This window comes from Culex quinquefasciatus, chromosome 3 (assembly GCF_015732765.1).
Source record: "Culex quinquefasciatus strain JHB chromosome 3, VPISU_Cqui_1.0_pri_paternal, whole genome shotgun sequence".
Lineage (NCBI taxonomy): Eukaryota > Metazoa > Arthropoda > Insecta > Diptera > Culicidae > Culex > Culex quinquefasciatus.
The window spans coordinates 195,038,553-195,065,036 of record NC_051863.1 but is presented as its reverse complement, the minus strand read 5'-3'; the positions used below and the strand labels follow the sequence as shown (position 1 = coordinate 195,065,036).

Here is a 26,484-nt window from a genome sequence, read left to right as displayed (position 1 = left end):
CACCGTAACGATGATGGCATGGACGACAATGAAGATGATGATGGTGACGACTTTTCACTCCAAGAAGGGAAGTTGGTTGCTTCCCACATATTTTATCTGAAAGGATTCTATCGACGCCTGGTTTGAGGAGCAATTTTTGAGTGGGAAAATAATGGCTTTCATGAAAATGATGACACGGCAGAAACGTGCTTCGGAGCCTGGAGAAATGTGTGATATATGGAATAGATTTTGAAATGAGAATTATAATTGTGATATATTTTTTTTAAACTGCAAATTACATTTTTGTGGGGGGACAAATTACTGTTCTGTATTTCCATGCGGAGTTTACTAATACATACTTTTTGTATAAATATCACGACAACAGGAGCAATAACACATTCAATACATAATCGTATTAATAACAATTCAAGACAAATACAAAATGGGACACTTAAAATTCTAGCGAAAAAAAAGAGAGAGGCTATATGTACAATTTGATCATTTGAGTTGAAAAATAGATTCACAATTCTTTGCCTTAAGCAGTCGTTGCCGAAACTGGCCGCCGGCCCAGCTTGTACAGCCCGAAGAAGGTCTTCTCGTGGTACGGCAGATAGGCCCTGCGGGTGTCCATGTCCCTGATCTCGATCTGGGAGTTGTTGTCCAGATCAACCAGGGCGGCCGTGTAGCACGTGTTGGCCTTTTCATTGTACTGTCCGTGCACCGAGCAGGACGCGTGCTTTCGGCCGTTCACCATGATGCTGAAGCCACTGTTGACCGACTGGTCCATGTAGGTGATCTGGAAAGAAAAATCCCTCAAAATTCAACAACAAATCCTCAATTTCAACCGCAAAAAAAACCCACCTGAGCATACACAAAGTACAGTCCGGTGTCGTTCACGGTCAGCAGGCCGCGTTGGCTCAGCTTGAACACGCCGGAGCTGGTCAGGGCGTCCCGGTTGGCCTGGTCGGCCGCGTGCCACAGCCAGCGCGTGTGATCGGTGGCGCGGTGTTCGTTGATGTGCGAGTGGTTCTTGACCAGGTGCAGGGCCGTCACGCGCGGGGCTGGAGCGGATTTGCGCATCAGGCGACCAACTCGCTGAACTGGGGGCTGACGGGATTCCTGAGGAAGAGACGAAATTTGAATACCAAGTGAATAACTATCTAAAAAAATATTTTTTTCGTGGATTTTTGTTTTTCCAGATTTAGGACATTATATTAAACTTCTTTTATTGTATCAAAATTGTACTTGTCCTGTCTTCCTTTGTTTTATCTTAAGTATTGTTTTATTCATTTTCTGATCAGAGTTTGCCATTTTTCTGATAGTTTTAGTCCTATTCTACAATCTGCAATTAGTATGCTTTTGTCTTTTTCGTGTAGTTAATCGTGTAGTTAAAAAAAAAACATTTAAATTATAATGAAATAAATTATAAGCAATAGGCCATATTTAAAACATTGGCAATGTTACATAAAACAGTACAGTCAGTAAGACATTTAGTCTATGGTCAGACTTTGATGATGCAGGAGTTGGTCAAAATGATCGGGGCAGGCAATTTTTTATCAAGCTTCAAATGCTCACCACTTTTTGAATATCTTCTTTACGGAATCGGTCTTTTTTCTTTAATTTTAATTTTTATATTTTTTAATCCGGCTGAAACTTTTTTCGTGCCTTCGGTATGCCTAAAGAAGACATTTTGCATCATTAGTTCGTTCATATAATTTTCCATACAAACTTGGCAGCTGTCCATACAAAAATGATGTGTGAAAATTCAAAAATCTGTATCTTTTGAAGTAATTTTTTGATCGATTTGATGTCTTCGGCAAAGTTGTAGGTATGGATGAGGCCTACACTGAAAAAAAATGATGCACGGTAAAAAAAATGTGATTTTTTATTTAACTTTTTGTCACTTAAACTCGATTTTCAAAAGAAAACTATTTTAATTTTTTATTTTTTTTTATATGTTATAGAGGACATCATATACCAATTTTTCAGAAATTTCTAGAATGGGCAAACAATTTTTGACTGAGTTATGGTTTTTTGAATCAATACAGATTTTTTTTCAAAAAATGGAAATATCGATTGCAATTTTTTTTCAACTTCAGCTTTTGATATAAAATCGAATTTGCAATCAAAAAGTACTTTAGTGAATTTTTGATAAAGTGCACCATTTTCTAGTAACAGTCATTTTTAGGTAACTTTTTTGAAAATAGTCAGCAGTTATTCAGTTTTTAAAATTAGTGCCCATGTTTGCCCTCCTTTGAAAAAAATATTTTTTGAAAAGCTGAGAAAATTCTCTTTTAGGCTTTTTGAACTTAGTTGATACGACCCTTAGTTGCTGAGATATTGTCATGCTAAGGTTAAAAAACAGGAAAATTGATGTTTTCTAAGTCTCACCTAAACGACCCACAATTTTCTAATGTCGATATCTCGAAAATATGAAACATTTGTAAAATTATGCGATGTTTTCGAAAACAATATTTTCAAAAAATTGTTAAGGTTAAGGTTCATTTCTACCGAAGATGTCTCGAAATAATAGATTTAATTTGACAAGATATTGATAAGATTCGATTAGGTTTGATTAGATTTGATTAGATTTGATAAGATTTGATTAGATTTGATTAGATTTGATTAGATTTGATTAGATTTCATTAGATTTGATTATATTTGATTAGATTTGATTAGATTAGATTAGATTTGATTAGATTTGATTATATTTGATTAGATTTGATTAGATTTGATTAGATTTGATTAGATTTGATAAGATTTGATTAGATTTGATTAGATTTGATTAGATTTGATCAGATTTTATAAGATTCGATTAGATTTAATTTATTTTAATTTGATTTTAATTTTCAAAGCAGAAAAAAATATATTTTATTCTTAATTTTAGTCATCCTAGTTACTAGGTATTATGATAACCGAAACTCGAATCCGCTCTGTAGTCACTTTTAGGTTACAATTTTCGGAAATTATAACATTTTTCTGTTTTATAATTCTTTACGCAACCACCGAAAAAAAAACTTATTTTCATCGGTTCGAACTCTTGTTCTCAGATTCTTATTGTCCTATTTTCAGAGGACCAAATAGAATAAAGTTAGGCTTCATCCATAAAGTACGTCACGCTAAAATCAGTCAAAATTTACCCCCTCCCCCTTTGTCTCGCTTTTCCTATACGTATAACACGCAATGTCACACTTTCTCAGACCCCCCCTCCCCCCTAGAGTGTGACATACTTTATGGATGACGCCTTAAAAAAACTCTACACTACAGCATTGCCTTGGCGTTCTCGATTGCGAGATTCCTACTCGAAAGTAGGTGTCCGAAGGTTTGGTTGGTGAAATTTTCCGATCTTTTCGAAAACAATATTTTCAAAAAAAATTTAACGTTAAGGTTCATTTCTAACGAAGATGTCTCGAAATCTTCGGAAAAATCAAATTTCCACTTAATTTTGCGATCTGGATCACACCAAAGTGAATAATCTTGGCAAATATTTGTAAAAAATATTAGTGTATGCTTTTTATATCTGAGTTAACACATAAAAGTAAAAAAGACTTTCTAGTTTTTTAACATAGAATTAAAATTGACGAAATATTGTAAACACAGTTCGAACAGTAGATTTTTTTAAAGGAACTGTTCGATCCCTCAAACCCCATTGCACAGATCATCCCATCGAAATTCACACTCAACTCACCATGTACGTTCCCGGATTCTTGATGACCTTCTGGTATTTGTTCTCCCCGTTGGTAATCATGACCCGGCTGTGGCGGTTGTGGGTCGGTCCCGGCGCTTTCGTCGTATAATCCGGCGCGAACTGGAACAGAAAATTGAATATTCATTGAAAAATACGCATCAAGAAAAAAAAACCAAGCGATCCGATTAATCACCACACCAGAATGCTTAATAGAACGCACCACAGACAAGTGCACATTGAACTCTCACCTTGTTGGGCTGCATACTTTCGGCGTACTTTTCGCTCCGACCAAACTCGTTGCGTCGCACGTAGGACGGAACGGTGCCGTCGGGTTGGGCGGTGGTCGAACCTGCCTGCGGATGGTGGTGCCTTCTGAGTCCGGAATGTCTGCCGACGTCGACGGAGCCGGAGGTGCTCAACTGGTGACGCGATGGAATTTCCCTGAAATAATTAATGCGGAAATTGAGTGGGGGGTTGGTCGATGGTGGCCAATCGTGGATCAATTAGGGAGGAAATATGCTAAAATTGACGATTTCCCCTTTGCGAGGCACGTGTTAAGTCGGGCCTCTTTAGAAATTCCGGAAATTCCTTTTTCTTCGTGCCACTCACCTGTGCCCTTCGTCGTCCCATTTGAGTTTCAGCTGGGGAGGTGGGGAGGCCGTTTCTTCCGGTCGTTGTCGCATCTGCTGGTAGTGAGGTCCTTGTCCCGGATGCTGCTGGTACTGGCGCGGGTGGTGACGAGTTCGGTTGTGCTGCTGCTGACGGTTCAAGTACGACTCCTCCATGATCGGAACGCCCTGGTAGGTCATACCGGAAATTGACCGCGCTCGTCGTTTGCCATCGGCACCGACGTTGTTGGAGTTGGAGCTGGAGGCCGTTGCCGTCACGCTGATTTCCGTCTCGATGTCATCGGCGTGGTAGTCCGGAACGCCAAACACGCTGGTGCTGCCCTCTTCAACGTCCCTGTCACCGCCCTCGAACGGTTCCTCCTCCTCTTCCTCGTACTCGTCCGAGTTGGGCTGAATATCGTTGGTGTCGTACTGAGAGGGGGTGGGGAAAAGGACAAAGGTCAATGTGTGCGGTAAATTTAGCATTTTCTAAATATAATTTGTTGCGAATTTACAACTTAATGTTTAAATAAGATTGTCGCGTTTTTGCATCCCACATAGTGCACAATTTTCACCAACAGACCAATTAATTTTACGTTTCCAGCGTGCACATGGATGGAAAGAAAGATAAACCCAAACACAAGTCGCAGTGTTTTGACGCCAACGATCCAAAACTAAAACCAAAATATATGACCTTTTGCGAGAAATTTACAATATTATTTAAATTTATCAAACGCGCATTTCTCGGTCCAAAGACTGTGTGCATCATTGTAAATCTTTCGCCGCTCATCTTCACGGTCTTCTTTGGAATTCAAGTTGTCCTCTGGGAGCAAATCGGCAGACCGAACGCCCACGCCGATATTGGAAAAATAAGTTAGTAGAGTGAAAAACTGTAAACAAAATACCCACCGGGAAGAGGAACAAGCGCGGTGGCGTCGCGACGCTGGATTTGAATTCGAAGAAGACGCTGGCATGTTGGTAAATAATGTATTTACGTTCTGATTCTATCATTTTTTTGAACGAAAGCTGGTAATTTATTATATCTGCAGTCAAATTATCTCTTTCGAGGAGCGATTGAATGTGTTAAAAATTTGATTTAATTTCTCTGGAATCCATGTCGAACGAACACCAGATTTAATTTATTTCAATTTGATTAGAATTTTCGAAGCAGAAAAAATAAATATCTTGTTATCAATTTTAGTTAACCTGCTAGGCATTAGAATTACCGAAATTCGAACCAACTCTGTAGTCACTGTTAGGTTATATGTTTCAGAAATTATATCATTTTTCTGTTTTATAATTCTCCATGCTACCACCGAAAAAAAAAAACTAATTTTCATCGGTTCGAATTCTTTGTAAGGCAGTATCTCTAAATGTTATTGTCCTATTTTCAGAGGATTAAAGAGAATAAAGCTAAATAAAATTTTATAAAAATATATATGAAATGTAAAAATTTCCGAAAGTTATAACCTAAACGTGACTATAACTCCAAATTTTTTGAAAATCACATTTGTTTCAAAAAAATCATTTCTGTTGGACCAGATGTTGCACTATCATGCACTATTGCCCAAAAGATGAAATTTTGTGTTTAATTGTTTAAAGAGGGTAACTATTTTTTTCTGAAACGTCCGGGACAACTTTCCCGGATTTGAGTGAGTTGGCTGAGATTGACTCATGTTACACAGAAAACATTCGTGAATTTTTGTGATCTTTTTGAAAAATATTTATATGGTTTTAAAATCAAGACTAACCACAAAAAAAAATGCAATTACTACTATACTCTTTAATTGCAAATTCTGTTGTGACAATGTTTTGCTTCAAATTACAATTTGGTGGCACATTTTTGCCTACACGGAGAGACTGTGCCCAGAAATTTTAACAATTAAAATTGTTGATTTTACTTTCGTAAATTTCAACAAAAGCGTACTTGTTGCGGCCAATTTTCAGTTAAATCAACCAAAATTAAGTAATAATTTAATAACCTGTTTGTTGAAAATGCTAAAGGCAAAAAGCTAACAGATTTCCCGAACTCGAATGAACGTGCTCGACTGTTAGCTTTGGTTTTAGAAAAATCAAGATTTTTTTTGGTTAAATGTAAATATCAATTGGTTGAATATTAAAAAGATGAACTTGGGTTTGTTTACGTTTGTCATTTGAAGTCAGGATTCGAACAAGAGCGGTCGATTTGTTGAGTTTGTGTTGTTAATTGTGAAGTGAGAGAATGTGAAAGGTGAAAATCACACTATTTGGCTAATGTTGAAGTGCAAATCGAAGTGAACACTGTTGCAACTGTGGAGGTGCAATTGGTGAGTAAGCTTGTTGATGATTTCTTTGCAGGTGATAAACTATGAAGAACAAGACGAGGACATTCGCAATGAGGACCTCTGATGCGAGGGGACTTCATGACAATGCTTTAAGGAAAGGGAAGGGCAGTGAAAGGAAGAGGCGGGCGAACTCTTGCACGACAATACTTGCACGGGCAAATTTAACAAAAGGTTGGTTAATCTAAGTAAGTATGGATTTATTTTTACATAACAATTTATCTGTTGTGATTTTAATTAGAAAACTGAATAATGAAAAACCTTCGTTCTTACGATGGATACAAATTTAATGAACCATTATTTTTCAGAATCATCAACCATAAAATACATGGAAATGCGTACACATAATATTAAAATAAAAATTAGATGATGGGAAATGTCTAAAAAATAAAATTTATAAAAGATATACAAAAGAAGATAGAAATATTTTAAAAATGCTGTTAATAGAAGACTGTTAAATAAACTGGTAAGTAAAACTCTAAATATTGTTTTCAGGAATCAGAGTATGTTGAATAAATTTAATGCAAGCTTGGTAAGTAGCATTATTGATATTTCTTCTTTCCTCATCATAATTAAATTTATTTACGATCCTATTTTCAGTTTATAGCCAAAATTAAGAATTTTGTATTAAATTACTAATAGATTTTATATGTCTATTTGCAGCAAAGGTTCACTTTGGTGTAAATTCTGTGTCCAACCACAAGAAAAATAACTAAACCTGAGACCGTTGTAGATGATGATGACTTATCGGATGATTGCACAGTGATGGTAAGTGAATACAACACTTAATTTTATACAACATAATAACTTAACTTGGTGAAAATTTTGCTCGGTTTATATTTTTAAGGAATTCACATCTTTTTTAAATATGTTTAACAAAATTTGTAACATGTTTTATTATTATTTTTTTAGATTTATGCAACGTATTTTTTTCAAACTTTAATCAAACTTTACATGTTTTATAATAACAGTTAATAAAAAGTTTTGTTTTTATGCTTTTTAACAGTAATTTAATAACTTCACGCTAAAAAAAAATTAGTACAAAAAGTTAAAATTTTAGGCAGAATAAATGCGAATATTAAAACAACCAACATTAATTTGTGAGGCATTATTAAAAAATTTACTTCAAATTCAATAAAAATATTGCTAACAATAGCTAATTATTGACTACATGTACGAATATTTTTCTGTATTTAAGTAAGACATTAGTTAAAAATATAGCTAGAAATTCAGCCCGGCCTGTATCGTTAGATAATTAAAGAAAATATAAATGAACACTTACATAAATTATGTCTAATTAAGAAATGTTTTGTTATAGACCACTAATAATTTGCTGCATGCAAAAATATTTCAGTTAATACAACGAAAAAAAATGTTGAAAAATAGTTGAAAAGTATGGTCCAGCCTGTTTTTTACAGAATATTCCACAATATTTCAGCTGAAAACAAGAAAAAAATAGTTAATTTTCTGAAAAAAATATTCTAGCAGTCGACTGCTAGAATTTTTTTCGGCTATTTAGCCAACAAAAATGGCAATTCCAACTATTTTTTTAGTTACTTTTAGTTATTGGTGGTCAGCAATTTAACAATCGATTGTTGAAAAAAAGCTGTGTAAAAAATTAACCCATACTTTTAGTTAAATTAACCAAGATTTTCTTAGATTTGCCCTGGCCGGTCTCTCCGTGTATACTTTTGTTTGGCTCAATAGATACCTATTTTTGGACCAGATTTTTGCAAATTGCAAATGATTCTTTTTTTAAATTTTATTCATTTTCTAGAGTACCTTTTTCAAAAGGTCCTATGCGCCATGGGTTTCCTATGCTGATAGGATCTTTTGAAAAGTAATTTGAATTGAATATAGAAGATTCGCCAACAAATTTTCAACCAATTTTTGATCTTTGAAAAGCATTGGAAAGAAGAACTCTAAGTAAGTAAGTAAGTAAGGTTGGAAGTGTGTCCTGTTTCATGTGACTTTACCAATGTTTAAAAAAAAAATTCTGGGGTCAACTTTCCTCTACATTATGTGAAAATAAGTAATCAAGAGATGCAAAGTTTTTCGTGGAACAAAAGTTACTCAAAATGACCTCCTAAACATGGAAAAAATAAAAAAAAATTTAGTGGTAGAAGGTTTTTGGTGAAAAAAAAAAAATTATTATTATAGAACCAAATCTAAAAAAAAAACACTGAAACTGATAGGTATTCTCAGTAATTTTCTTTAAAAAATGTGTTTTTGTAGTCTTGGAAAGATAACAAATAAGAGAAAAGGTAACCTTTCCGGCTATACCAAGCTAACGAGTCACATAGTTCAAAGTTTTTGTTACTGCTTTGTATAAATTATACTTATTAAGCCATTTAAAATTGACTTTAATTTTTAAGGTCGTCGTAAAACATTCCACCGGCATTGGCCTTCACCCGAAAATCCCTGGACTTGGCCAGGGCCAAACAAATCCAACAATTTTCTCCCAATAAATCACACATTTCCACGTTCACGATCGTTCGGGGCTATTTTAAGAACATTATAAATAACCCACGCACCCAATGTAATAACACTCGAAACGCTCAAAACAATCCATAAATTTCCGAACCAATTAAACACATCTGACGTCGTCGTCGCCGAAGCCAAATCAGTTTGGCGCGCCATGTTTGTTGATGGTAATTAGTCTAAAGCAACACAACAACAACACAAGAGTCGGTCCGACTCGATCGCGAAAATTTGTGATCTTCGTTTTATGGTGGGGAGATTAATTGCGACGTTTGCCCCCTGGCGGCAAATTGTTACGGGCGAGATTCTACGGCGACCACAATCTGCCAAAACTAGGGCCCGAAAGAACGTTTTTTGAACCCATCGAGGGACGTTGGGATGTTTTTTGTTAGGTTGTTTAACGGGCCATTTTGTGTCACATTAAAGGGATGTTGTGGAAAGAAGGGGGAAATTTATTAGTTGACGAAGACAATTTAAAGCAATAAACAGTATGAAATCAAATGATGACTCTATAAAGAGGTGATTAAAATTTACATCTAATTAAACTACCATGCGTCTCCATTGAATGACACTTTTATGGAAATTAAGGCGAAAAGGTCAAGCAAACAAACTTTTTTTTGGCATTCTGTAACAAATTGTCAAAACACTTTTCCCTCAGTGTGGCGAGTGATCATGTTACGGACAGATCCTTCCTGAACAGCTGACATGAGCGCGGGGACAGCTTGACAGATCGCATTTCAAACCGAACCGCGACACGCGGATCATTGACTGGCTTCATGTCGAGCGGAAAAGTGGCGCCTAACGCCGGCATCTTGTTTATTTATGTACGTGTGTGTGTATGTGTGTTTGTGCGGTGGATATTTTTATAATGTCTTTATTTTGATGTTGTTGGTGAGTAAGAATTTATAAATAATTTGATAGAGAGGGAACCACTGAAATGATCAACAAATGTTATGTTATATTTTTTGTTTCATTTGAAATGATAAATTATTTCTAATGTGACATGCACTAAGTAATTATCTAAGTTCTCGCACATCAATTTTTCATTGCATTTTTTGGTTTGGATGAAACTTTGTATGAACCCGGGCAGACAGTAATTAAAAAAAGCATGCGATTTCAATAACAAATAATGTTAAAATAACAGAAAGTGTTATGGAATCTTCTTGAAAAATCCATTTTTGCATAAAGATTTAATAACAGTTTATGTTATCATAACAAAATTTGTTATTGGTCTGATATTGGTTGAACGCCAAAACAACTCGAGAATAACTTTTTTTGTTATAGAAGAATAACTCCAACTGGGGTTGATCGGATTAGTTGTTAAAATAACACAAAATAAAAACAAAGATTTGTTCGTAGAATCACCAAAAATGTTATTAGTCCGTCATTAGAATAACAATCCAATAACAAAAAAATCATAACGAAGAATAACAAATCTTGTTAAAAATAACATAAAATGTTATTTGCCTAGTATTTTCAAATATCTAAAAATGTTATTCCCAAGTTAATTCCGTCTGCTCGGGAAACATTTTTTCACAATCAGTTATTTCATACAAGTCTCCATACAACCTTGTGAGAGCGGGTCATACAAAATTGATTTGTGAATATTCGAATTATGAATTTAAAGTCTTTGGCAACATTACAGGTCATAATTCGGGCTTTTTTTAAATAAGCAAAAAATCCGTGTTCATACAAATTTGCAGAAATTTCAACTGGCGTGAATGGAAACTTATGATAGGCTCGATATGTTTCAAAAGGTTTCGATTAGAATGCGTTTTCAAAACAAAATAGTATATTTTCAAACTGCATTTTTTTGAAGACATATAGTAGATAAGGCAGAAAGTGATAAACAATGTGTTATGTTCCTTAATTTTATGAGACATTTCGATCTTAAAAAAATAATTCTAAAAACTTTTATCTTCATAATGATGAATTGGCCAAGTATTAAAATAAAACTTTTATCTAGTCATACACTAAAATTTTCAAGGAAGTAATTCTGAAAAAAAGTGATATTTATATTAGGCAACCTGTTTTCTTATTTCTTTCTTAAACTTTTTTTTCTATTATTTTTTTAAAAAGATTATTCTCTTTTTTAAGTAAACGCAGTAAAAAGTTTCAACACTTTGAGTTCAGTTTTCTTTCGGAGGTTGAGCCCCCTACTGTATAACATTATTTTTTGCATGAAAAACGTGAAGACGCACTGAATTATTTGTTCATTTTTCTCTTAAAAAAACCTGAATGATTATATGATCATTTGTTTGACAATTTTGGTATCATTTTGTGAACAAGTTTATATGCTTCTAAAAGCCTTATTTTAGTCATAAATAAATAGCAACAAAACTTACTCATAAATGATGGAGGGTTTATTTTTATATTCGAAGAATAATTTATTTTTTCTCTTTTAGACAAAACCTGCATTACAAGTACTTTATTGTTCAACCACATTTTATTGTATGTTCACGAATGATACCCCTTTTGGTTAAAGTAACCTATCCAAATAAACAACAACAACATTTTGTTAGTATCTGATCGAACGTATTTATTATTATTTTCTTAAATATAAAAAAGCACATATTTTAACACTGGAACGCCCAACGCATGTTCAACTTACACGGACGCCCATGCCTCCCAAAAAAGGCAAAAATAATCTAGGGTCCATTTAACCCCTATTCCGCTATAAAAGCATTTTTGACCGTTTTCAAATCTGAAAATATTTTTATCGTAAAGATCAGACAATTTTACATAAGAATGACGATTTGCACTTGAAAGTTTGACACATTTATGTTGATATAGAAATTAAACTAAATAAAAAGATTGAAGAATCACTTTTGGGCCAATTTTACCAAACGCAGAATAAACTGCCTTTCACAAACATTTTATTTTTATCAACATAAATGTGTCAAACTATCAAGTGCTAATCGTCATTCTTATGTAAAATTGTCTGATATTTACGATAAAAATATTTTCAGATTTTTAAAATCTGACCTAGCATTTGAAAACGGCCAAAAATGCTTTTATAGAGGAATTGGGGTTAAATGGACCCTAGCTGATTTTTGCAGTGCAAGTGGTTATTTTTACTGGATTTCTGGGACATTTTCACATAAGTTAAGTGCATTTTGGAAGGCCGCATAAAGCCTCCGCTCTAAATACAGACCGATTTTCAAGAAAAAATGTGAAAAAATGGGGAATTGGGGCAAAATGGACTCTTTGCCGTTTCGTGCGGTGGATGAAACCATCACCAATCGATTCCCGAGATTTTTTTACATAAGAAACACTATTATTCATACCAGGGAACCAGCCGCGTTCAATTAAGTCCGATTTTGGGTTCTATTTCGCCCACTGTGCGCTGGTTCTCGGGCATTACTCATCGGAACGATTCTTGTTTCCAGTGATTTGTAAGAATGTCTAGATGATTCTAAAATTTTGTAGAACTTGATTTCTGCGACCGAAAACATCGTTCCACCTTTTTTAAAAAGACTGCCTCCACGGAATTTTCGACGATTTTTTTTTACACGCGAAAAAAAAAGTTGGAACGATGTTTTTGATCGCAAAAATTACAGATTTGATCAAATTAAGTTCTGCAAAATTTTATGACGATTAAGACATCCTAACAAATCACTGGAAAGAAGGATAATCTTGATTGGTTGAGTTATGCCCGAGAACCATTGAGTTGAAGTTACCGTTCCAACTTTTTTGGAGCCTTGGGCCTTGGAATGTTAAGCATCAGTAGGCATCATTGATGGGTAAGCATATCTGGAGAATAATTTGAAAAGGGAAAATAAGCATTTTGACTGCTATTTTGCAAAATCTGAGAAAACAAGTAACTATTCAACAAAAACAGTGTTGAAGCGTAGCTGGAGAGGCAAGCAATTGATTCACACTTTGAGTTTTATATAAAGTCACCATAAAACAGGGTTGTTTTTCCTCAACATGAATAGTACAACTTTGCAGGGTTATTTTTAAGAGTGTAAAAATTACAAAAAGGGAAAAAAATAATTCTTGAAATACTTCGTTGCGTCGAACTGTCAAAAATTGGTCGTGGTGGATACTTTTCTACCACAGTTTTTTGTGTGATCAATGTTGTAAATGTGTTGGTGGATTTTTGACAGTTCGAAATATTTTAAGAATTTAATTTTTAAGATATTACTCTTATGTTAATAAATCAATTTTTTTGTAACTTTTTGCTCAACAACTTTGTACAACATTGTTACACTCTGAAAAATAACCCTGCAAAATTTTTCTCTAAATAAAACTGAGCCTTCTGGGTTAATGTAGATTCGAAAAGTACATAAAATTTCCCATAAAATGACATGTTCCAAAAATATTCAGTTGTGTAACGAAAAGTGACAGAATTTTTAAAACTTTGTTAGTGTTTTTTCGATGAAAAATACGTTTTTTTGGTACGCCATCAAATCGGGCGTCCAATTTTACATAAAATATATACATTTGACTTTGACACAAAATATATACACACATTTCATCACCGTTTCAGGCTGCAAAATTATTGAAAACATACCAAAACCGGAAATGGATTTTATTTGTATTTTTTTTATTTGGCTCAAACTTTGTGGGGGTCTTCCCTATGACTAAAGAAGCTATTTTGTGTCATTGGTTCACCCATACAAGTCTCCATACAATTTTGGGTGGTGTCCATACAAAAATGGTACGTAAATATTCAAACAGCTGTAACTTTTGAGTGAATTTTCTGATCAATTTGGTGTCTTCGGCAAAGTTGTAGGTATTGACAAATAATAATTAAATATTAGGCCCTTTTGAAATGTTAGTCTTGATATAATTTTTTTCAAAGTATTTTTTTCGACAAGATCGAATTCACGAATGTTTCATTTGTTAACATTGAAAATCGGACCATTAGTTGCGGAGAATATGGTGGGTTGTTTGGGTTAGACTTAGAAAACTTCGCTTTGCTTTTTGGGTGTTTTTTAATACCCCTGGCTCAAGGCGGTTTCAAAAACACCCAAAAAGCAAAAACTTAAAATTTGGTTTATTGGACCTTTCTTTTAAAAAGCTTAAAATAGTTTTCACTCTCCTTTGCACTTATCGCGCAAAAACGTAAACGTAACCTTGCACCAAAGTTCTTCTACTCGAATGTAGGTGGCGAATCGTGTTTTTAGCTTTGGTTTTGGAGGCCTATCTCAGCAACCCGAGGTCCAATCTTCAATGTCTCTTAAGCAAATTTATAGCAAATTATCTGAAATTTCAAAAAAAGTATTTTTAGAAATGGTCACTCACGGTCAAAATCGAGTAAAATCACATTTTTTCTAAAATTTATAACTCAGCGGCAGATTTTTTGACCATGTTTCACTATTGCTCAAAAGTTTCGCGTTTTTGTTCCCTAAAACATATCAAAAAGTCTCGAAAATAAAAAAAAATACATAATTTGGGAAACTGAGTTTTTGTGTAAAAAAAAATTGATTAAAAAATCTGCATTTTTTTTCCGTGTACCTATTTTTTCTCAATAGTCCTCATCAATATCTACAACTTTGCCAAAGACACCAAATTGATCAGAAAATTCACTAAAATTTACAGCTGTTTGAATATTTACGTACCATTTTTGTACGGACAGCAGCCAAAATTGTATGGAGACTTGTATGGGTGAACCAATGACACAAAATAGCTTCTTTGGTCATAGTTTGAGCCAAATCAAAAAAATACAAAAAATAAAAATGGTCGAAATCGAATTCCGATTTCGTAGAGTGTTGCTCATGCTCAAAAATTGAAGGGGTCGTATAGGTCCACCGTCACGAGATATCAAAAAACGAAACTCGGATACGAGATCAGAGACAAAAGTTGCTCCTCAGGACAAAGTTTCACGCGAATCGAAGAGGGGTCGGGGCAACTTTTACCGATTTCGTGTGAGTTCGTCCGAAATTATGATTGAAAATCAATGATCGACAAACGTTCGCTTTGCCATCACTATTCCCCAAACCTGAATCATTTTTGTTCCGACCCGAACTCCGGACGTCGATGATACTGGTCCCCGGGAAACCCCTCATTAGTGCGTGCGTCGATTTGGTTCACTTGTTCCATTGACAAAGTTCTGTCTGCCGAATTGTATGAACTTTGTGTGCTAGATATCACTCACACTGCGAGATACGGGAGTGAGCGTAGCCATACTACCAATTAAATTATACACTCGAACTGTCCCTAATTAGGTTATTCAATTCCGGTGGGGCTCTGGGGGGACCCCCAATCAGAGTCTGCAATCTTTCCTGAGGCAACCAACTTTGAGTTGGGGATGCGGGTTTTGAAACTAGTGAGATTCTCAAACCCCTAAATCGCTCAAGCACTGTCATAATCTCACAAGTTAAATTCTCAATTAAAGCCATGTTCAAGATCATCGCACAAAAAATACAACACTCTCCGTTTCTGCAGTGCACAAATCAATTAAGCTTTCCATTTGTCTCAATTAGCCGTTTTCTCCGAAGAACAAGCAGCAAAACGTACACCGTCCTCTCAGTCGTCATTTCACAGCAGCAGCAATCATTCACTCAGCTGACATAATCTAGTGATGGTCTGTTCGCACGACGACCCAGCCCCGACACTGGCCATCATGGTTCCTCCCTTTCTTCTCACTTTTGATGACAGTTTGTATGGGGCAGTTAATAATTACAGTCAAGTTTGCTAGTAGTTCGGTAAATTTTTTTTTAAATTCTTAATTCAATTCCGAATTATTCAAAATTGTAAAGAGGCATTGAATTTAATTTTTAAACTATATTTTCAAATTAAACAACTCTAAACGAGGTTCGACTGTACCTTGCGGTGGCGATTGCTACCTCAATGTGAAGGGGGGAGGAAAATAAATCGTTAAAAACGCTGTTCGAACGCCCGGATCATCCGGGGTAGGGTGGATTGGGGTAAAACAACAAAATAAAATGTGTAATTCACCGCCACAAGTCCTTCCACCACCATCAACCATGCATTGATTTATGGTCTGGTTTGTTCGCTGGTTGGCTGGTGGGGTTTGATCTATGGATTTATTATTTGTTTCTGTGCATTTTATTGCATTTTTAAAGCAGATGCTCGTGTTTATATTTTTGGCGTGATGCATTTGAAGATTATTTTTGGAAGCATGCACTCACACTTTTTGAATGTTATTTATTTATAGTATTCTGTATGCAAATCTCTTTTTCCAAAATTATGTTTATTTAACTCTTCTGTGATTCAACTGTAAAAAATAATAAATCTTCAAACAATTCAACCGCCAGTGACCCCTCCAGGTCAAACCAACTCCCAGATAAAAAGAAATGTATATCATTGCAACCAAAGCGTATAAGGCATCATTGCCGGCGTCGGTATGCAAAACGATTAATCCATTTATGGGCGTATTCAATAATTCATCGCAATCTACACGGAACGAATCCGGCTCTTCCCCTCCTGACCGACTGAATTGTGACTCTGAAGGTTGGCTCACTCACGTTTTCGGGCCATGTCACACCACACTCAGTCAGTGTCTGGACCAAACTGTCGGAAGCTGCCGGGGTCTGATCTTTTCGATTGTGTAATAGATGTATTATTCACATGGATAAACTTTGGAGTGGCCGCCCCTATCATGTCTGGGTCGAGATAAGATCTGTGCTCTGTATTTGGCGATGAACTTGACTTTTCAAAGCTGCCGGAATGTTTTATGATATGAGGTCATTAACACCTTCAAGGGAGCTCAATCAATCTACTAAACTACATGCATGCTTCAAGTGCCATCCCTCTTTTCTAAAGCACACAATTCAAGAAGTGATAAGTCATGCTTTATATCACATTTTAATGATTAGCTTTCCCCGCCACCTTTCTAGCACTTCTCGTTTGAAAAGTTCCGACAGTGTTTAGGTACGTGAACTCAGAGAACTGTTTACTTTAGAACCGGCTCCGGCTTGAAGGCTGGTACTAGAGGGGAAGAGAAATAGAGAGAGAGAACAAACAAGAACTATCGGTAATCAAGTCAAGCAAATATTATTTACGCGCCAGATATCGGTTGCCTATGGTTGCCTCGGAGATGTCGGAGTCTGTCGCCGGGGGTCTGTTTATTTTCACCGGAATCCACTAGATCCAGATCGTGCCCATCATCTGTTGATTATCTTTTAAAGTGCGATGTGACGACGTGCTTGAGATGTTTTTTCGATGATTTATTGACCTATTTTTATTGAGTTTGTGTTAATTTCCCGAAAAATCTTCTCCAAGGTTCACCTCAAAAGTATGCATCAAACCATTTCTCAAAGTGACGTAATATCAACCATTCCTGTTCAAATCGAAGGCGATAAGCACTCGTGTCGCCAGACAAACGATATAGTTAAGTTTATTTTATTATTTGCCTATTTATGGAAATGACTGTTTCTCTCGACGATAATCGTTTGAAATACTAGTTCTTTCCAATCAATGTTGGCACGTAGATACTGAAAAAGAATTATGCGATTGTTTCTTTTCGTTCTACGGATGGTTTTTTTTTACCAAAGCATTTGAATTTTTATACGGTAAAATTTAGCCTAGCAGCAATATTAAAATAATACACCAATTTACAAGAACTTTTACAGTTTCTTACAGTTTGCTAATGAAAGCTATGAAATTTGTGTAACTTTCAGTTCAAATTTCGCACATACTCAAAAAGGTCACTTTTATGATTTGCTGTTTTCCAAGCATAGAGAAAAACATATAATGCTCATATTTTGCGCTTTATTGGGTCACGTGGCCTCGGGTTCGTTTTCAACACTCTGAGAGTGGCATAGCGGGAAGATTGTTTTTTAATTTAACGTAAATCGTAGAGATTTTTGACTTTTTTATTTGAATTTATTTATATTTTTTTATGCTATCAACAGCCAACAGTCAATTATTAAAATAGGGAAAATATTTCCATTTTAAGCCTAATAAGCGGTCGTGTTTGTGCTGGATAATCTGGATTGTTCCTTGAAATTCACTAAAACCAATTACACCAACGAGTAGAGCAACTTTTTGTGAACATTTCTGTTTAATTTCCCTTTTATTAAAAGTTATGCTATTCCTTTTACAAGCATTTGAAAAAAATATTTCAAAAATGCATTCTAATCAGTCGAGAGCATTGGGTCACGCTCATTTTTCTATTTTCAGCTTAGTTCTTTTTTTTCTTCCAGCGCTCTTTTGGGTCTGCTTTGTGCTGCCAAAATTGATGAAATTTTAAGCGGACACTCACGAAAAGTAGCATTTATAGCGAACGTTTCCTGGCAGCACTTGCTCACTCCAACAGGAGCTGCACCAGCATGTTGGTGGTGTTGGTGGCCACCCCTATTCGTTATTTGCCTTCGCGTCTCGCTCGGTTTTCTTCAGCCTTCGATTGGAATGGGTATTCAAAATTCAAACGTCAGAAGACTTAGCGCGTTTGTTTTTTTGATGGTGCTTGCTAATTATTTACATTTTTTGGAATTATTTTTCAAGTGAGTGACTAACTAATGTGCAAAACAACATGTTGCTGGTAGTTGGAAGCAATTTTATTTCTTAAGCGCTTTGAAATCATTAGCGCAAGTGAAAAGATATTGATGGCGACTTTTGTTAAGCAGTTAACCTCTCATCTTGCGTGTGGATGTGTGTGCCACCAAAATGATGAGAAATGGTCTCGCAAAATAGAAATTATGATCAAAAGTGCATTAAATTTGATCTTTTGGCCTGTAAGTGGCATAAATTTGCGTGCTTACTTGATGCGGTGCTGTTGCTGGTAAGTTTATAGCCTAAATAGTATTTTGGAGCTTTAATCGTGCATCAAACTATATGACATATGACGAAGATAGGTGTTTGATTAGAAAGGGTATAATTCCCCTACGTATTTTTTATATTTTGGATTTTTTTAGGCAGGTACACATTTTATTTAAAGTTTTTGTCCCCCCCCTCCCCAATGCCCCGAAAAACAAGGGGGCAATAAAAAATATTTTTTCAAAAAACTTCAAAATTTAAATGGAAATTTAAGTACAATCAGCTGAAATCAATTTAAAATGCGTTTCCCTGGGTTTAGAATCACTTTTCGCATGCTTAAGTTGATTTAAAAATCTTAAGAATTTTTGAAAATTTTCGATGTTTAATTTTTTTTTTCGATAAAATATTTGTTTTCATCAAATCTTTCATTTTTTTTTCTTGAAAATTAATGATTGCAAAACAACTGAACTAGTGTAAATTGCATTTTAAAACACTTTTTCCATACAAATGCTGAAACCTTGGCTTGTTAGTTCAATTTGTTTTTTTTTTTTTGCCGCCCCCTCACCCACTTGACCACGACCAGACCCGAAAGACAAAAATTTTGAAAAATATTTGCATCGGCCTTTTATGTTTTAGGTGAATAAAGAAATCTTTTGCTCTAGAGTTTAGGTTGGTGCAAAATCTGGTACCAAACTGTCAAATATTTCAAACATTATTTTTCGATGCAAAATCAATTTGAAAAATCGAAAATTAAAAAATATAAAAAAAAATAAAAATTATAAAAGCTGTCTAATGTTTGAAAAATTACTTTTAAATGCAAAATCAAATTTTTAAATCGAAAGTTAAAAAATAAGTTATACTTCAAAATGTGTATCTCAGCAATCTGTTTTGTTTTGGCTCTCCGGCATTTGTTTTTGAAGGGTTGCTTTTTCTTCAAGTTGTATTTTTAGAATGCAGAAAACTGAACAATTTTCAAAAAACATTTTTTTCTAAAATGCCTATTACATAAAAATGATGCACTCTATCGAAAAAGTTTAAAGTTAATTTCGATTGCAAAATTTATTTTGCATGTAATAATTCAATGTGACAACATTTTATATCTTCATCAAAACAATCACTCATTTTTCAACAAATTAAAAATTTAAGAAGCATTTTCTCAGCATTCAGTAGTTTGATAAACAAATTCATATCTCCAAACCTTGATTTTGCAAAATATAGAGAATGTTCTCAGCTTTTTAAAAATGTGTTTTTCAAAACTGGGCTAACTTGTGCACTGATTTAAAAAAAAATGAATAACTGCGACAATTTTCAAAAACGATACTTAAAAATGGCTATCGCTTGAAAACGTGGCACTTTATCAAAATTTACTAATTGATTGCAAATTTGATAATACATCGAAAAATGAAGTTGCAAAATTTTTGCGACCAATTGTTCGATTTTTTGAAAAAATCATTATTGATTCAAAAATGCATAACTCGGTCTAAGATTATTTGCACATTCTGGATTTTTTTTAATTGAAAAAGTTGAGTTTGAATCAATGTTAATTTCTATTTAGTTTGCCCATAGTGAATTCGCAGCTTTTCCCAGGTGAGATATCGCATGCCCAAAAGGAATACCCCTCACCCACCCACGTAGAATATTCACACGCGCACACGTCAGAAGAAAGTTCCCCATCTCCAGAGCGCTCAGAAACAAGGGTGATGAAATTTAATCCGATTCGGATTCCTCCGGTGGTAAAAAAAAATGATTGTTTTATTCCGAACCTGACCTGACCACTGGCTGGCGCTACCCTCCCAGAGCTTCAAAGGAAGACCACCTCTTCAGGATTAAGCGCCAAATCCGTCGAGCAACCTGTCGGCGTAAAACATTTGCTTTTTGCAATTCAAATGATTCGTTAATTTATAGCCCCCATTGGGGTAGACGTGTCAGACCCACACACACTCACTTTTGTGGGGTTCTGATGTAAAGTGGATTAAATTTCATTGGTTTTTAATTTGGGAGCAAACCGGTGCGAAGGTCGAGGCCACCCCGAGGGTTTGTTATTGTTTGACTTGTGTTTGAAAATACGCCTCGAAAACAGACGCATAATTGGGTTGAGTGTGTGGGTTTAAATGATGTTCAACGATAACAATACAAATATTGATCAAAATTTTGATTATAAAAACCTGCCACCTGGTGGTGAGTAGGGGAATCAAACTGATTTGAAATAACCGTTACAATTTTGAACATCAAAATCAATTGTCATGGTGTGTCCATTTGTCTATGAGAAAAGGCCTTCCAAGATAGTTCTCTTTCCAATCGATAGTTCGTCATTCAATTGGCAGTGCATAATTAGAAGATTGATGTCGATCTATTTCAACCCAAGCTCAATTGCACCAATTGATGAACCCGGCTCGGCTCGTGTTGCTACTTATTTCGATATTAATTTATGGCCTCACTTACCGCCTCCTCGAACTCGCTAAAGTCCTCCAGACTTTCGATGCGCCGATGGCTGGTGGTCAGCTCGTGCACCTGCTGCCTCAGACTGTCCACGTCCCGCTGCAGATCCGTAATCCTGTTGACGTTCCATATCTGCAAAGTGAGATAAATCGCGAATAACATCAGGATGTATACAAAAAATGACAGACTGGAAAAATCACCAGCTTTAATTAGCGAAACGGGTCCAAACGAGTTGGGAGGTTATTTTTAGCTGAAGTTGGTCGGTTGTGGGACGTTTCAAGTGTTTTCCATGTCGGGGCGTGACGCTCGCGATCTAACGTCACAGTTCCTTGACTTTGAAATTTTCTGTAATCTCTCTGTGTCGCGGTTGTCGGCACGGCACGTTTGTGGGTTTTGCAGAATTTTCATCTTGATGTCATCTTTCGAGACGGAATTAGGGATGTTTACAACGAGTTTTGGTTCACCCAACGATTTTAAGGTCTGCTCTTCCTACTCTCTCCTAGATGGCGTGGTCCAACATCAACCAACTCGCATGCAAGTTCAGTCATATATCATGCAAGAATAAACTTAAATTCAAGTATTGTTTTCTGCAGCATCCCCACCAGTCTACAAATCCTCTTAAACTGCAGTCCAAAAACTTGAAGGCGAAACGGCACTTTAATTCTTGGGACCGCCAGCGGTCACGGTCTCGTGGTCACCCCCCGAGGCGTGCATCTTGCAAAAGAAAAAAAAGGAAGTAGTTGTTTGGGGTTATGTCTGTCAGCATCCGGTCGGCGAACCGGATCATCTCATCTCGCCATATGAAAACCGTTTTCATTTGGGCCTAAATTAGTTTGACTTTTGCATCTCGGTGCGTTGCACTTGACTCGACTTGCGGGGCCAGCAAAATGGGATGGTTGTTTTCGCGGTGAATTTATAATGCACGCGTAGGTGAACCAACCATTTCCAACTATATACACATTTAAGTGGCGACGAGAATTTAAAGTGCAAGTGCAAGGGTGTTTTTGGGATGCGCCGCAGAAGAAGAAAAGAAGCAGTATAAGTTGTTGGGTTGATGAAGTATGGCGTCACACGTGTGTGACAGTTACAGTTTTACGGTTTAGAGGTGGATGTTTGCCACTTTGGACGTTGCCATTTGAGGAAAAGCCGTTGGAACGGTGTGTATTTCTGGCGATGGGCTAACTGAGCTCTGTTGAGGAGACACATGGTTGCTTTTAAATTTAAAGAAAATGTGATACATAGAGTTCACTAACCCTTAAATGAAAGATAACATTTTTTGTTCTAGGTAAAACAACTGAAATCAAATTTATTCAATTGAGTATGAATTTGCTTTTCAATAGTAAGTGATTTGATTTTAAACTTTATTCAACACTTTTAAACTCAAAAAATCTTATTTTGATATTTTTTTGAAACAGACAAAGAGCCTGTTCACTAAAAAGAGTGAACGAACCATAGCTCACGAAAAAAAGTGCAACGGTTCTTTTTTCAGCTCCGGTCTTTTGATAGAACCATTCGAAGATGGAATAATGTTCAAGCCTTTGTATATTTTTAAGTTTATAAATTATTTTAACTGTATTTCCAACAAATTGTAGCATAAAACTAGTTTTTAAAAATTGCGTACATGGTGTTCTTTTTCATGTACTTAAATTACATCAAAAGTGAATAATTTTCTGAACAAATAAATAAATAAAAAAGCTTTTCATTGTTCAACTTATCGCAAACAACAATTAAAGAATTAACGTCATGATTCGAATTCCCGGACGCTTCGAAACCCGGACACTTCAACCTGTTTTATCAATTATTTGGATATAAGTTCGCATTATGAATGTCAAAACTGTGTTATATGATGGATTCTAACATCAACTTTCATTTAAAGTTTGTTTGATCGCTGTAGTTAATGCCAAAACAATTAAATAAAATAAAATTATAAGTTTACCAAAAATGCGAAACATTTCAACGGAAATATTTCATAGACATCCGAAGCACCGGGAAGGCAAAGCAGAAATTTATGGTTTTGATTTTCTTAAATTCTAGCCATTTTTATATAAACTATCGATTGTTTTGATGTTAACAGCTTATTTGAGACCTAAAGAATGCCATTCACTAACATTTTAGTTAAAATGTGTGCGATTCATAAGCAAAATCGAGTGTCCGGAATTCGAAGCAAAAGTGTCCGGATTTCGAATCAGCTTTGAACAGTGTCCGGGATTCGAAGCACAACAAGTCATTTTAATTTTAAAATTCTGATTGCAAATTGTTAGGAAAGACATATTTTGCATGCATTCTCTTAAAACTGACTGTTTATACTAAATCATGACGATATTTCTACATTTAAAACTTATTACATGATTTTTTGCCAGCTATAATAAAAATAATATGGTACTAAGTGTCCGGATTTCGAATCATGACGTTACTCGAGTACAAATATGAGCATTTTAAAATGCTTAAATTGGGCAATTTTGCTGAAAAACTACCCATATCCTGACTCCTTTTGCCCGATAAAACTTTGGCATTTATAGACTTTTTTAATCAAATAAGAATGTAGAAAAAAGCTCGCGAAATATTTTCTCTAAATAAAATTCCAGAATTTGTTTATTTTCAGCATAAATGAATGCAATTTCGTAAATTTGATAGACATTTTCTTCAAGATCCTGGATTAAAATTTTAGGTGCTCTCCAGATCCAATTATTCGAACGTTAAGACCTTTGGTTATCAAGTGAATCTTCTCATGTTTCGTTTTTTTTTAAATAATTTATTAAAATCTAATAAAAAACTTTACAAAATCCCACAATTCTTTAAAACAGACAAAATTGTGAAAAAGAGCGGAAGAACCGTTCTAAAGAGCGGCTCATTTTAAAGAGCGAGCGAAAGTGAGCGGCTCCTAAAAAGAGCAGTTTTGCCCACCAATATTTCTATTTTTTGATTTGCATGAAACTTTGTCCATTTCCTTTGTCAAAACAAATCATTTTGCTTCATTATTTTTACATCCAAGTCTCCATACAATTTTGGGAGTAAATGTATAAAATTCGTAAATTAAGAAGATATTTTCTGATTGATTTGGTGTCTTCGACAAATTTGTTGGTTAGGACTTTTCTGAAATAATAGATAAACAAAAAAATATTTTTTTGTTATTTAACTTGTTATAACTTAAAGTTAAATTTTAATTTTTGAAATTTGTTGATGTTTCAATAGATTAAAAGAGACATCTTTTTATTTTTTTGAAAAATATCGAAAATTTGGGAAAAAAATATTGAAAAATATTTTTTAAGGCAAAAGCAGATCTGAATTTTTTTATGTTTATATTTTTTTAATTTTTAATTTTTTTTTACCAAAAATAGAATCGATGAAAACAAATTTCTCAAAGCGTCACCTAATAGCCTGTAATTTTCATCTGACAAATATTGGTTCGATTTTAAATGTAAAAAAAATGAATTTTTGGTGAACTTTTCTGATCTTTTTAATAAAAGTGATTTTAAAATATTCAAATCAATTTTCCTTATTACATGGTTTAAACCAATTTATTAATTTAGGGGGAGGGGAACAGAAACTTTAAAAAAAAACGTTAGGAAAATAATGTGGATTATATTTGAAAAATCTAAATATTATTTTACTTTAAAAAAAAACAGATACAAATTGGTAATATTGCTTGATTGTTGAGGCAATTGCAAACCTCTTTTTACATCTAAGCTTTCTTGATCCCCGGGATTCGAACTAACAACCTTTGGATTGTTAGTCCAACTGCCTACCAGCGACTCCACCGAGGCAGGACCCAGGAAGACGAAATTATTGGGCTCATTTGAAAACAGTTTCTACACATTAAACAATGCTTAACACACTAAAAAATAACAACTTAATGAATTGTATAGCCTATGGTGAATGGTGGAATTTAAACATTCAATTTAAAACAAAGTTTAGTGTCAATTTTTTTTTTGAATTTCCGAAGACATAGCTTTATAAATTTAAATTTATAAAGCTATGACTTTTTAATTTATTTTATTTTTATTTTTCATTAAGGCTGGTACAAATTTCATTTAAAGGTATTTTCATCCCCCCTCCCTCCCCCCCTTGGCACGAAAAATCAGGGGGCAAAAAATATTTTCTCAAAAACTTCAAAATTTCAATGGAAATTTAAGTGCAATCACCTGAAATCAATTTAAAATACTCCTGTGTATAGAATCATTTCTTGCATATTTAATCTAATTTTAAAGTTATTTGAATTTATGAAAATTTGCGATGTTTAGTATCGCAAAAAGTTTTTTTTTCCGCTCATATTTTTGTTTTCGTCAAATCTTACATTTTTTGAAAACTAATTATAGCAAAGCAATTATAGCAACTGAACTATTGTAAAATGCATTTTAAAACAACTTTTTGCATTGAAATGTTGAAACTACGGCTTGTTATTTAATTTTTTTATTTTTTTTATTTTTTTGGCAATAATTTTGTGTTTTATCCAGCATTTTGGAGAAATTTGGGTGGAGACAAAAACTTAAAACGAATTTACATCAGCGTTGGAATTGGAATAATGCATATTGAAAAAATATTATATAATATGATTCCTAGTTTCAGTGAGATTATCTATTATTTTAAAATTCATTTCGATAATTTGGAATTTATTAATTTACTTCTGTTTTTTAAGGTGAGTTTTAAATAAAGGACTTAAATATTCGGAAGAATATTTGTATGCAGTAATGCAGTTTAATTAGCCTGGGCCCAAATATTCATAACGACAAACAGAAATCATAGAACCAAAACATAGAACACTACCTTTTCCAAATCACTTTGTTCTATCACCAGTCCCAAAAATGCATTAGTCCGTTACAACGCACTTCCCCAACAAAAAAAAAAGCAAGCCCAAAACCTACCTCCAAGCCGATAACGGACCCAAACAGCACAAAGAGGATCACGGAACCGCCGATGGTGAGCACATTCTTGGCCACGGTCTTTCTGTCCCGACAGTCCCCGCCACCGGTCAGCACCGTTCCCAGCGCACTTGGCGGACTCAAAAATGGTTTCAATGACTCAGCGGTCATCTTTTTTTTTGTTTCGATTGTTTAAATTTCTTTGCACTTGCACTTGATTAGGATTCGGATAACTAACTTAGAAGCACTGCATTTTACGTAAGTCACTCTTTGGTTGAATAGCTTTGATTGCTCTCTAAACAAGCGATTAAGTTCTGCTTACTTAGGAAATTCCTCAACTTAGTCCTCGCTCAAGCCAAATCCAAATTCATTCACGGAAGCCGAAGCCCAGAAAAAGCGTTTGAATGTCGCGAACGTTAGCGTTCTACTGACTGATCGTT

General features: G+C 34.8%; 1 protein-coding gene across 1 annotated transcript; it reads right to left on the bottom strand.

Moving 5' to 3' along the window:
- Window positions 1-279: 279 nt before the first annotated feature.
- Window positions 280-26,484, bottom strand: LOC6043919 (protein eiger). Its single transcript, XM_001861469.2, has 7 exons — window positions 26,048-26,484; window positions 21,189-21,317; window positions 4,277-4,707; window positions 3,916-4,108; window positions 3,668-3,787; window positions 841-1,098; window positions 280-775 (listed from the first exon to the last, which is right to left on the bottom strand). The coding sequence occupies exons 1-7, from the start codon at window positions 26,213-26,215 to the stop codon at window positions 515-517; spliced, it is 1,560 nt and encodes a 519-aa protein (XP_001861504.2). The 5' UTR covers window positions 26,216-26,484; the 3' UTR covers window positions 280-514.

Coding starts and splice junctions, on each gene's coding strand:
- LOC6043919 (XM_001861469.2), bottom strand. CDS start 26,215: ATGACCGCTGAGTCATTGAAACCATTTTTGAGTCCGCCAAGTGCGCTG. Junction 21,318..26,047: donor GGTCCGTTATCGGCTTGGAG/GTAGGTTTTGGG, acceptor CTCACTTTGCAG/ATATGGAACGTCAACAGGAT. Junction 1,099..3,667: donor AGAATCCGGGAACGTACATG/GTGAGTTGAGTG, acceptor TCTCTTCCTCAG/GAATCCCGTCAGCCCCCAGT.